At 38.3% G+C, this 13,830-nt stretch overlaps 1 protein-coding gene across 6 annotated transcripts in view; it reads left to right on the top strand.

Annotated features, from left to right (window-relative positions):
- LOC132104274 (neurabin-1-like) overlaps window positions 1-13,830 on the top strand; it is a 58,229-nt gene that overhangs the window by 17,090 nt on the left and 27,309 nt on the right. For all 6 annotated transcript variants that reach the window (XM_059509621.1, XM_059509622.1, XM_059509620.1 and 3 more), the window contains exons 3-5: window positions 7,695-7,827; window positions 8,269-8,389; window positions 10,520-10,624. In XM_059509621.1, the coding sequence (XP_059365604.1) occupies window positions 7,695-7,827; window positions 8,269-8,389; window positions 10,520-10,624 (359 nt within the window). The remainder of the gene's footprint in view (window positions 1-7,694; window positions 7,828-8,268; window positions 8,390-10,519; window positions 10,625-13,830) is intronic.

The raw sequence follows: 13,830 nt of genomic DNA, 5'->3' as shown, positions 1-13,830 counted from the left end.
TGATATAATAATTCTTTTTTAAATCAAATGGAAATTCACGTCTCAGTCACATGTTCTTGGATAAATAAACATTACTTACACTACCAGAGGGTAGTGTACACAATGTAATTAATATTCTATTCATTAAAGCCAAGTATAAATTTTGTTAGTGTTTTTAAGCATTTTACATTTATTCCAAAATAATAATTAAAGGAAGTAACAATTTAAACAATATATTTTATTTGTGAACTTATGTTCAGCTATTCTTTTTAAGAGTTAACTTTTAACTATTTTTGAATTATTCGGTTCATCAGTCGTCGAAGCTCAGTAAATACTGGTCACAGACACAGATGTTTACTTTAAATTTCCCCAAACTGATTACTCACTAAAAACTCCCACAGATCATGCCATTTCAAGTCTTATTTTGACGTAACAAAGTGATTACATCTAAGTTGTTTACTTTCTTTTTTAAATGATCTTCCCATTAAAGCTATTATATTGTTCATTTTAGACTGAATCGTGAACATGGAACGAGAATGAACAGAAAAGGCGGTATTTATCGGATGAGCCAATTACAGCCGAACAGTTATATCCAATCATGTCACGATGGAGGCATTGTCTCAACTCACGTGATTTCCCCCCATTCATCCTCAGTTACCCCCCACCAAACTCACCGCATGCTTAAGGAGGTCTGTTTAAAGTCAATGGGCTCAGGGGAGGTGAGAGAGATGCAGACACCTGTTGTATCTTTAACTGCTGGTGTCACAATGTTTCTTTAGAAAAACAAGTGATAACAAAGTTGAATTTTCAGCAGCCATTCCTCAAACATTTATTTTTATTAACATTATAATATTACTGTGGGAACCATATGATTATTTTCTTCACTTTTGAATGCATCTATGTTGAATAAAAGCATTAACTTCTTTAAAAACAAAAACATAATACTGAGAGTGTGAAAAGTGAATTTTTCCACAGGCCCACAAGTCCCTGTAGTTGACTACATTTAACTTTGACAGACACCTCATTTTGGAGCAGCTTCCTGTTTTTAGACAATAGTACAGGAATGTCTGTCTACAGATTTGTCTGTTGCATGGTTAATCCACTCAGCATCAGCTTCTGTCTGTTAAATTGTGTTTTTGTGACATACAGTATCAGGACACAACTCTGTATAATGGCATGGGTATGACACAGGTATTACAAGGAGAGGGAGACTTATGAGGACATAACCCATGTTCCCATTTTTCAAAATGCTTTTTTAAGAAAGTAAAAATGCACAAAGTTTCCTGTGAGGGTTAGGGTTAGGTGTAGGGTTGGTGTAGGGCCATAGAATATACAGTTTGTACAGTATAAAAACCATTACGCTATGGGATGTCCCCACTTTTCACAAAAACAAACGTGTGTGTGTGTGTGTGTGTGTGTATGTGGTGTTACTTGGAGCGCTGGCCTAACTGCTTGACTGTAGGGCCATTAAATGTGATCAGTAGCAGTCAGCCACACTCTGAGCCACGCAGGGCCATTGCCAGTCTATGATACAAATGCAGACAAAAACTTTCAGTTGATTGTTCTGCTACATCCCTTTCTGTTTCCCCTCGGACTGTTCCCCACAAGTATTGCAGTTACCCACGATGCAGCTGGAGGCGTGCTGGTGTAATATGCTGCATTAGAGGCATACCGATGAGCCATGGCTGCTTCGCTAGAAGTGCAGTGACACAAAAAAGGATGAGAGACGAGAGGGATAATGAAGTAATGAGCGGGAGGAAGTGAGTGGGAGTCGAGGGATGGATGATGGGCCTGGCTCGGTTTCACTCACCCCTGCAGTTCTGTAGAACTTCGCAGAGAAAAATGAGAAGCTCTCAGAGCCTTTGATGGGATCTCACAACATGCAATAAAAACTTAAAGTGCTCTCCGAACAGCAAAATGCTTATACAAGCTTACATCTCTCGGCTATTATACAAGGCAGCAGTTGGAGCCAAAGATCTTGCAGGCTGCTGGGTTTTAAATATAAGATTGCAGTATGCCAGAGTGAATGAGCAATAGATAGAGGATAAGTGAGAGCTGATCTACTGTATGATGAGAAGACAAAAGAGATGTACTGTGTTTGTTTGAAGGCAGCTAACAGGTGTATTGATCTAAATGATAAAATGACAGGAGATGGACAGAGGTGAGGCTGATGATAGAGAGGTGAGTTTAGTGGGATGAATCATTGTTACTAGATGGGAGAAAATGAACAAAGATGATCACAAAAAGTATTGCTGTTAGTCGGACCGAAGCCAAGAAAAGATTCAGCAACTACCTGGGTACCTAGAGAAGTAAACTGAAGATAGGTTTTTTTCTGTTCTGTGGAGTTTTTCATTTATTTATTTATTTATTTATCTTTCTTAATATTTCTTAAAGGTACAGTTTGTAGGACCTGCCACTAGATGGCGCACTACCAAAACAATAACAATTGAATGGTTTGGTGACGCTAAGAAGGAGCTTTGTTGTCTTCTACCCAACCGCTGACGGCTATCAATCAGACGATATGAAAACGATTACCACTTGTTCAACAAATATACTGTACTCGTGTACATTCAAACACAATAATTGGGCATACATAGCAAACGCGAGTTCAACGATTTGCGCGAGAAGATTACATACAAAGTCAATACTTGATGCAAAAATGCAATCATCAGACTATGGATTGTACATGCTTACGTTTACAGGAGCTGTCCTTGTCGACAGAACCAGCAGCAGATGGTAAACACAGTAATTATGTTCCATAAATAAGTAACACAATCCACCATAAAAACGTGCAAGAAGAAGTAAATAAGGAACTGCTTGAAACAAGCTAGTGGTTTGTTGGACGCTAGACACTACTTCCGCATTTTTCCACGACACTGTTGTCATGTGGTTTCTACGTCAGTAAAGGCGGTAACAAAGGATAACTAACGTCATTGACAGGCGACTGCACTGCCCCGTGTCACTGTTTAGAATGGGAATTTTCTCATGATTTACAAGTAGTTGAAAACATTAGAGATATTGTTAGTAATCAGCTGGACAAAATATATAACACTAGCCTAGTGGTTTTTGTATATTTTACTGCAAATATCTTACAAATTGTACCTTTAATAATTGAAACCACTGATACATTTTATACAGGGTTAAAAGTTGTCTTGATAACTTTTATCTTAACGTTTATTTATTCTTAATATATACTGTATATATATATAAATGTGTGTGTGTGTGTGTGTGTGTGTGTGTGTGTGTGTGTGTAGACTTTAGACTTTATTTTATTTTTAGTTACATTATTTTTAGGTTTTACTGTTGTAATCAATCCTATTGTAATGAATTAATTGTAATTCATTTTAAATTGTAATTTATTCTTGTGATGCAAGATTACTCCAGTCTTCAGTGTCACATGATTCTTCAGAAATCATCCTAATATGCTGATGTGCTGCTCATGAAGAAAAAAAAACATATGTGCTGCTTAATATTTATATGGAATCCCCCCAAAAATTTGAACAGCCTCTATGTTTGACATGGTTTAATATAATCATCATTTACAGTCACATGTATGATTTTTCCCAATAATTTTGTTCCTTTTCATTTTTCATTATTTCTTTCAGTTGAATCACTTAACAATTACAAAATAATAAATATTGTTTTATGTAACCCATTCTTAAAATCTCAAATGGTAAATTTCTGTTTTGAATTACGCTTCAAAGCCAATGTTTATTCACTTTTGGTGCCTGGTGACAAACATTTTTGTCTTCATATTATATATGAATAAGACTATTAAAATGTAAAATTAAACCATGTAATTATATTAAAGCAAAACATAAAGTGTCTTAGACAGCTACTGTATATGTTTCCATAATGAATACAAAAGAAGATGTGAATTACTACAGTATATTCTCCCATGGCATGTCAGACCTGACAAACTTTGTCTGTTGCGTAGAGCCCCTCATGGTTGTCATGTCTGGTAGATTCACAAAAGACAGTCGGCTGCTTTTTAGCCAGCTGTGGAGTGTGGACTGTCAACATGGTTATAGTTGGTTGAGCTCAGGAGAATACAGGAGAATAGGGTGTGAGGGAAGCTCTGCAACAGATACGCTAAATGTAGAGATGGATGTTTCTAGAAGTGTCTTTACTTTCAGTTTAGACCTCTACTCAAGAGAATGTTTCTGTATACGTGTATGCCCTCCTGCCATCTTTGAGTCTTTAAATGTGTCAGGGAAGACTCAAGGCTAAACATGTTAGCAGCCTTACTTTCCAGCCCTTTCTGCCAATATGACTTCCATCAAATCCATTGAAGAACTGTAGACAATGGGCTCATTACTATGCATCAGTAATGCATAGCTGTTGATCAGTTTACATTACTGATGTTGTATTATGCCCTAGAGATTATGCTTGCTTTTGTCCCAGTGCTTGGATAACCTATGCTCTGGTTTTTGGAGTGCTTTTAGGATTTGGATTCATTGGTGTAGGCTTGTAATTGGCATAAAACTTCAGATTTGAGTCTAATTGGTTTTCTTCACAGATGAGATAGCATTGATTCTGCTATGATCAGTCATGGTTTATTTGAAGCTGATGGTTCTCATGGTGGCAGCTGGACACACTGACAGCTGCCTGCTGGTGAATCCAGCATGTTTATTTGCTTAGTGGTAGATCAGTGTGGGTTCGATTTTTTACATTATTATTTAGAATATTTATTTTAATTATTTTAGAACATGTTGTGTATCAAATATACATTATTTTATGGATATATTTCTGTTTGGGGTAATTTTTGTTTTGTTTTAAAGAAATCAATAGTCTACTTTTATTAAATAAGGATGCATTAAATTGATCAGCAGCACAGTCTCACTCCCATCTCGTCATATATTGATGCTTGGTCAGGACACTTTGATGTCGCTTTTTGGCCCAATTTACACTGCATGGTTCATGTGACCCAATTCCGATTTTTTCCTCTCATGTGGCACAGATCGGATATGACCGGTGAACGTGTAAGCAGGAAAAAAACGCATGGATTCCGATTTTCTTAGATCAGTTTCAGGCCTCATTCATATGTGGTAATAAATCGGATATGAATCAAAAAAGTTAAAAAAAGTCAACGTCAACTCAGGTAGACACCACCAACTGAGATCACATGACTTATTATAGACGTGATGGAGGACGAAGGATACACACAGTTGAGCAATGCGGAGGTTTCATGTCTTTAAAGTCTTTGGGGCAAAGAGACAGTGCAGGCAAAAATGCAGGGTTATTACAGAAATAAATCCGTGTTTGAAGACATTTCACGAGATATGGGGAGGCATGGTTTTAAGCGCTCGTGGCTACAGTGCCAACATAAGATAAAAAGCTTAAAAGACAAATACAATGTAAAACACTGTATAATTTTATTTGCATCTGCATCCATTGTATTTCGTGCTGTTTTACTTCCTTTTTCGGGACAGAATGCCTACGTTTGGTAGTTTCAGCAGTGTATAGTGTAATGCAAAAATTTGATACGGGTCACTTTTAAAAGATGATGTAAGCGGGTCGTCAAAAAAAATCGGATATAGTCAGAAAATCGGATTTGGGCATCAAGACCTGTAGTGTAAATGCAGCCTTTGACACACGGGGTACCCCTTTAGCATACTTTTTCAACATGCAGGTTCCTCCATTGATTTAAATAAGAAACCCTTAGCATCAATATCCCGACACAAAAGGCTTATCATCATTATTAATTTATATTTTAGGCAATAATATTGCCATTATTGCATATACAGTACAGACCAAAAGTTTGGACACACCTTCTCATTCAAAGAGTTTTCTTTATTTTCATGACTATGAAAATTGTAGATTCACACTGAAGGCATCAAAACTATGAATTAACACATGTGGAATTATATATGGAATTATATACATAACAAAAAAGTGTGAAACAAATGAAAATATGTCATATTCTAGGTTCTTCAAAGTAGCCACCTTTTGCTTTGATTACTGCTTTGCACACTCTTGGCATTCTCTTGATGAGCTTCAAGAGGTAGTCACCTGAAATGGTCTTCCAACAGTCTTGAAGGAGTTCCCCGAGAGATGCTTAGCACTTGTTGTCCCTTTTGCCTTCAGTCTGCGGTCCAGCTCACCCCTAAACCATCTCGATTGGGTTCAGGTCCGGTGACTGTGGAGGCCAGGTCATCTGGCGCAGCACCCCATTACTCTCCTTCTTGGTCAAATAGCCCTTGATGCCTTCAGTCTGACTCTACAATTTTCATAGTCATGAAAATAAAGAAAACTCTTTGAATGAGAAGGTGTGTCCAAACTTTTGGTCTGTGCTGTATGTTGGGGTGTGATTTTTCAATGTAAACAGTCACAACAGTTTTATATTTTTATTTTCTATTACACTATTTACACATTTATGAGCAGGTAACCCAACCCCCTGCCCTTAAACTTACCATTTGTCAATAAAACACAATAACAGGCAGATACCACTAACGTCTTAATTTATCAAAAAAATATTAATATTCCAAGTTATTTGAGGCAAAACGATTAATTTGTGAGAGGAATAGATGCGATCACCGTCTTAGTCCGCCATGAAATTCTTCCCGTGTGCTGTCTCTGTGCGCAAATTCAAAAAATGCCTCCAGAAGAAGCCTTACGTCAGCCATTGGCTCTTTTGTGTCTCATGACCGATTGCGTCATGCTGTTGTGAAATGCCTTTGGCTCTTGTGTGTTTCATTATTGCGTCAAAAAGCAACGCCAAGGTGTCCTGACCAAGCGTCAATATGTGACGAGTTGGGATTGAGATCAAAGGTGACCATGAAGACATGCTATTTCTTTCTTTTATTTATTTGTATTATGCTTTTCAACATTTCAAAGAAACAGAAAATAAATGTTTCTAATGAATGAATGTTGAGTGGTAGAATGCAGAATGTACTGCTCTAAGATTGCAGTTAACATCATGATTAATTTAAGCAGACATGTATGCTGTCATAAATAATTTATTTAAAAGTAATGCTTTTGAAAAAAATTGTTTCCTCAAAAATATTAAGCAGTTTTCAACATTTATAATAATAAGAAATATTTTTGAGCACTGAATCAGCATAATAGAATGATACACACACACACACATACACACGTGTGTGTGTGTGTGTGTGTATAAACTGTTCTTGAAAGTCTTAAAGTGTTATTATTTCTATATTTACCCTGGTAATTTCCTTAGGAGGTTTGTTCTTTTAAGATGAAATACTGTTGAATTTGGGTCAGGGAAACTGATTATGTGTCACCATGAAGCCACAACTTATCCAATGTTCCCTTTTTATAAGGAAACAGATAAGGGGGAGACAGGCAAGTGTAGCATTGGCATGGGGCCGATGTTTGTCTAAGAACCTGCTTAGGGGTCGGGTCGCAGTTGTGCGTGACTGTCCTTTCACACCACGGTGCACAGGAACATCACTTACACTGAGGAGATGACAAATGACAGTTTGTGTTTCAGATGATAAGCAGATATGAAGTCACTCTGATGCAACAAGAGACATTGCCTCACCATCACATTATATAAAGAGAGATAGAGTACGTTATCAATGGAGTTGTGCTTTATACAGTTTATAAGGAACTAAATCCTTCCAGTGGACTAATATTCTTTCTGTTTTAGAAGAAACTCTAAATACTCTCTACCCCTGCATGGTTCATACTCCATCTTTTGTAACAGTGACCTCAGAATTGTAACATTGGCCTTGCCTTTTTCTCACTGCCAGGTGTTCAAAACCTACTCCAATGAAGATTATGACAGGAGGAATGAAGAGGTGGACCCGGTGGCATCCTCGGCTGAGTATGAGCTGGAGAAACGGGTAGAGAAGCTGGAACTTCTCCCTGTAGAACTAGAAAAAGGTGACTAGCAGGACGGCAGTGTCATGTTAAACATTTGGGATAGTTATTGTAAGTGAGAGTAGGTCTAGTCGTCACACTTTTGACTCCAGAAAATAAATTTTATATAAACTTATAGTTTTAACCTTATAGCTGTTGAAATACATTATAGCCCTGTGACAACTAGCCTTTGTCTTCTCTATAAGCTTTCTCAAAAAAAAAAAAAAAAAAAAAAAAAAAAAAAAAAACCTAAAACAGGATAGATACAAAAAGTTTTTCTGGGAAATATTCTGCATTTATTTGCATATTTTGTGAGTAAATCAGTCAATCAATAAGCCTTGATTATTGATCAGTTAGAATAAACATGCATCCATCCAACAAACATCCAATGATTTATGGAATTGACATTCTTTGCTCACCACTAATATTTTTTCTTTTATTGATATGTTCATCTGTGGGTGTTAGATGAGGACGGCCTGGGGATCAGTATTATAGGAATGGGGGTTGGCGCTGATGCAGGTCTGGAGAAGCTGGGCATCTTCGTCAAGACTGTCATAGATGGGGGAGCAGCAGAGAGAGATGGAAGGTAAACTAAACAGCAAAGTGGTAATGGACGTATATTTTGGTATTATATCACCCTACTTTCTGCAAATGGATATGAGTATTTTCCATGTAGAAAAACGCCACTTGTTAAATGATAGTACAAAATAATGGGTTTCTTGTCCTTGCTCTGTTCAGCTGCACCCAGATTGAGGGAATCCCTGAGAGTCCGTCATGAGATTTGCACATTGCCTTAAATGGCTGTGTCACTTCACTAAATTAAATCAAAGCTTTTGGGCTTTATCACTGATTGTAGTTCAGGAGCCTGACAGTCCTGAAGAGAAGGTAGGGATGGGAATGAAAGCAGCCCATTTCACATCTGGCCAAATGTTCTAGTCTAGAAATTTTAGTAAATGGTTTTTGGAGAAAATGCTTTTACTAGATCACTAGCGAAAATATTCATTAAATTAGAAAAGTATTTTTATTTTATTTTTTCATTAAAATTATATTAGCAGCATAAACATTTGTGTGTAAAGTTAATAAAGTTAATGTCTTAACCCTCTGGAGTCGATTAACGCGGATACGCGTTTTGAATCATTTTCTCCTGATAACCCCGAAAAGAACTTAAATTACACTTTCAGTTTTAATCGTACAGATAAGAGCAATACATCAATTGAATCTGTAAAGGGTCTACTTTTTTTATTTGTTTCATCTCCCTTTAGTTTTAATGGCAGCAGCAATCAACAAATCTGACATGACTACAAGTTTCTGTAAAACCTGTCGATCATGTTTTCCTTTTGTTCATGTTGAAATACTTCAGAATCTGAAGTATTTCTTATTCATTTTACATTATAATGTTTTTTTAAAGATTATTTTGAAATTCAAATTATTTAAGTTTATTTCCAAGTTTGAGATTCTGAATCCTAGTCTAGTGTGGTCTCAGCTTTTCGCTGAGTGACATCAAACACTGCTGAAATCTTGAGAAATTTGTACTTGTTTCAAGATTACCAAGCAACTACAAGCTTTGCAGTCAGGTTTCAAAAGGACCATTCAATAGCCAGGATGTAAAATACTCCAGCATTAATATCATAGCTGTTTCTGAGCTAAGTGTGACAATGTAGGATTCGACAGTGACATTGAAATCTTTGCTCTGGAGTCCTTATTTTTTACATAGCAGAATTATAATGTCCTGCTTTCAGTGTTACTATATTGCGACATTGCAAAATGCATGTGAAGGTCAAGCTGTGCTTATGCCACACTCTTAAGTTGCACATTAGGATTCAATCTTGCAAGCATCCCTCAGTTTGCTTTGCCTGCATAACAGACGGGATTTGCCAGGAGCTCAATATCCAGACAGGAATCAAGGGTCAAGGCAGTATGATCAAACACACAAAGCTCATTACAGATATCCCACAGTTGGAGCTATTCATGCAAACACTGTAGCATTTTGAAAATATATATCACAAGTTGTAAAGGAGCTTACTCGTCTTTGTAATCTTTTGAGCATTAGCTGCTGAAATGAAAGAATGTGTGTGACCACCCAAGTCCAACTGAAAACATAAAAATATTGTTCATGGTTCTCAACCTTTTTTGTCCTTTTCAAGTCCTTATAACCTTTACTTAAAGTATTCGCTAGAATTTTAAGGGGTTAGTTCACCCAAAAATGTAAATTAGGCTGTGTTTTACTCACCCCAGAGGCATCCTAGGTGTATATGACTTTCTTCTTTCAGATGAATCCAGTCGGAGTTATATAAAAAATTGTCCTGGCTATTCCCAGCTCTATCATTGCAGTCAAGTGTTGCAGTGCTTCAATGTTGACCCCTTTATATATCTTTATTAAATCTTTACAAAACTTTAATTTGCGTCAGTACTTACATGTTAATGTTTTTAAAGTCATTCACACTGAAGTTCAAACTCTAAGGGTTCACAAACTCTGGGAAACCCTGTCCCAGGATGTACTGTGTCCTTCATACATAAGCATATTTGATCCACTTAAAAAATTAATCATAGCAGATTGATTAGAAGGCCCCAGGCAGAACATAATTAAGCTTTTATAAAAAAAAATGTCATCTCAGAATGACAGAGAAATCACTGTTTAGTATTCATACAATTATTCAAACCTCTTTTGATTGCACATTGTCCTATAGTGTCATTGTAACAATGTCATTTTCCACAGAATTAAAGTGAATGATCAAATCGTGGAGGTTGACGGCACCAGTCTGGTGGGGGTAACTCAGAGCTTCGCTGCTTCTGTTCTGAGAAACACACAGGGAGTGGTCAGGTAAGATGCGAGATGTCTACAACCATTTTTGCTTGTTTATTATGTCTCATTAATCCTAGGTTTGCCCCTGAATGCTTACCACAAGATCCTCACATCCTCACGTCTGAATCCTCACTATAGCTTACAGGCTGCTAGAGTGACAAATGTTATTATTAGCGTATGAAATAGCATGACATGCCATCGTCTTTCCTTCCACTAAGCTTTCTTGTGAGAAAAATCACAGACTTCTTATTAGTGTATCTAAACTCCCCAACAGCTGAGAGCATGTTTTTGAAAAGAATGTCAGCCAGCAGGAGTACTTCACACTGTGAGAAAACAAGACTCTTCATTAACAGTAGAGCTGCACAGCATGATGGAGCGTGACATTTTTAAACAGATGCTGTCAGTGGTGTCTTATATTTCCTCTGTAAACACTAAGACGCTGATTTTTTTTTTTTTACTTGATTGGAAGTATGAATTTACCTTCAAATGTATGTTTATTTAAAAGGGTTTAATTAATCTTTTCAGTGGCGAGTTTAAAATATTCTAGCATTCCCCCCAGAGTGAGTTTTTTTTTTCAGGCGACTGTTATTTTAGAACTCCCTTTACTGTTTGTTTATTATGTGACACACCGCACCCACAATAACACTGTATGACAGATGGATCGCTTTTTAGTTTTTCTTTTTTATTTAATATATTCACAAACTTGCATACCATGTCATGAACAATCTGATGTTCCAATTCATAAATATGTGTAAGTAAGTGTGTTTTATGTTCGAGTCCTGTCAGTCAGATTTACAGCACAGGAATTCATAAATTTCTCCTGAAATACAAATAATAAGTGGCTGTTGAACTGGGTGAAGAATAGAGCGAACAGTTCACTCAAAAATGTATATTCTGCAAAGGCAAAACGAGGAGGAGGAGCCGGCAGGTCCGTAACACCCCCCTCCCTTAAGACAGAGGCCCCTAAAGGCCTCTGCAAAAACAGTCAAAACCCCACACAACAAATGACAAAATATTCTTAATTTTTTTAAATAATTTCTATAAACAAAGTGAGCACTTAACTTTAGTTTAAGAGATGTTAACAGCCCATATACATGGACTGGACAGAAGAACTCTTGTCCACAAGCCCCAAACCCTTCTACTCTCCAACAGCTCCAATCACCCTCCTCTATACCAAGAGCTCCAGCCAATCCCGGTACCTGGAAAGCTACATTTAAGGAGACTAGGCAGAAGAAGAGTGGAGAAACAGGAAGAGAGAGAAAGAGATATAGGACAAGACAAAACATTCACTCCAGCCCACCCGGAGCACGGGACAAGGCGTCAGCCATCACATTGTACACGCCCTGAATGTGCCGTATCTGCAAATTATATGGCTGCAAAAATAAAGCCCAGTGCATAAGGCGCTGACTAGGACTCTTTAAAGAGTGGAGGAATGTCAGTGGATTGTGATCCAAGTAGACAGTCGTAGGAACAGCGCCTCCAGCTAAGTACACGTCAAACTGTTGTAGACCCCAAACTAGCGCCAATGTTTCCTTCTCAATAGTTGAATAATTCAACTGATGACAATTAAACTTTCTTGAGAAGTAACATGTTGGCCTATCCACCCCCTGCTCATCACTCTGCAGGAGCACCGCACCAGCCCCCACATGGCTTGCGTCAACCTGCATCTGGAAAGGCTGATCTAAGCGGGGTGCCATCAAAACTGGGGCAGAAGTCAACAACAACTTGACATTATCAAAGGCAGTCTGAGAGGTCACAGTCCATTCAAACTTCACTTTATCTTTTAACAAGTTAGTCAAAGGGGCTACTACCGTAGAAAAGTTGGAACAAAAACTGCGGTAATACCCTACCATGCCCAAAAAGCGCCGCAACTCGGTTTTGGTGGTAGGAACAGGAAACTTATCAATAGCCACCACCTTAGCATGGACTGGCTTCACTTGCCCCTGCCCTACGATCTTTCCCAAGTAGACCACTGTAGCCTGGGCAAACTCGCACTTGGCTAGATTTACAGTGAGGCGAGCATCAACCAACCTAGAAAAGAGAGACCGAATACGGTCCAGATGTTCAGACCACTCCTCGCTATACACAACCACATCATCGAGGTACACAGCGCATCCCTGCAAACCGGAAACAACACGGTTCATAAGTCGTTGAAATGTGGCTGGAGCATTTCGTAAACCAAAACTCATAACAGAGTAAGAATATAGCCCAGAGGGTGTTATAAAGGCTGAAACTTCCTGAGCTCGAGATGACAACGGGACTTGATAATATGCTTTCAATAAGTCAAATTTACTCACAAACCTTGCGGATCCTACACGATCAACGCAATCTTCAACCCTTGGGAGTGGAAAAGAATCTTATTTCGTGATGTTATTCAGTTTACGATAATCGGTACAGAATCTGTGTTCCATCAGGTTTACTGACCAATATACAGGGTGAAGCCCAACTCGAATAGGAAGGCTTAGCTAACCCATTATCCAAAAGGTACTTCACCTCTGCCTCTAGATGTCGCTGTTTGTCTTGGGACACCCGATAGAACCGCTGTCTTATTGGTTCTGCATCACCAACATCAATATCATGCTCAATTAAATGAGTACATGATGGTGTATCTGAGAATAAAGAAGGAAAATCAGACAACAAAGACGACAGTTCTGATGCACGCTCCTCTGGCAAATGTCCAATCAAAGCATTTAACTCTGCCAGTTTCTCAGAATTCCTCAAACGAGGTTTCAGCACACAGTCATCAGGACCTACCACATCTTCCCCACTACTTGCTGCCACCATATAGGGAGTCCCAAGGGCCCTATGAGCCTCAACAACTGCGGCTAAAGAAACAGGCATAACCCGCTCACCAGACTCTGCTGCCCCAGAGACTGAAAACCTGTCATAATAGGACTTCAACAGATTTATGTGACAGAGCGGAGTGGAACGCCTATGATTTGGTGTAGAAAGTAAATAATTCAGGTCTGACACCTGTTGAACAACCCTATAAGGACCTGTGTATTTTGCAAGGAAAGGAGAATTTGCTATCGGCAATAATGCCAACACCTGATCACCAGGACTGAACATCCTCGCCTCAGCTCGACGGTCATACCTACTCTTCCTTTCTGTTGGGCTTTAGTCAGGTTGTCATTCGCCATCTCAAAGGCTAAAAACAGCCTACGACGAAAACCATTTACGTAGTCCAACAAATTAACAGGAGACTCAGGACACTTCAGTTCCCC

This window comes from Carassius carassius, chromosome 25, assembly GCF_963082965.1.
Source record: "Carassius carassius chromosome 25, fCarCar2.1, whole genome shotgun sequence".
In the NCBI taxonomy this organism is placed as follows: domain Eukaryota; kingdom Metazoa; phylum Chordata; class Actinopteri; order Cypriniformes; family Cyprinidae; genus Carassius; species Carassius carassius.
The sequence above is the reverse complement of the archived record's forward strand: the minus strand, read 5'-3'. Positions and strand labels throughout refer to the sequence as shown.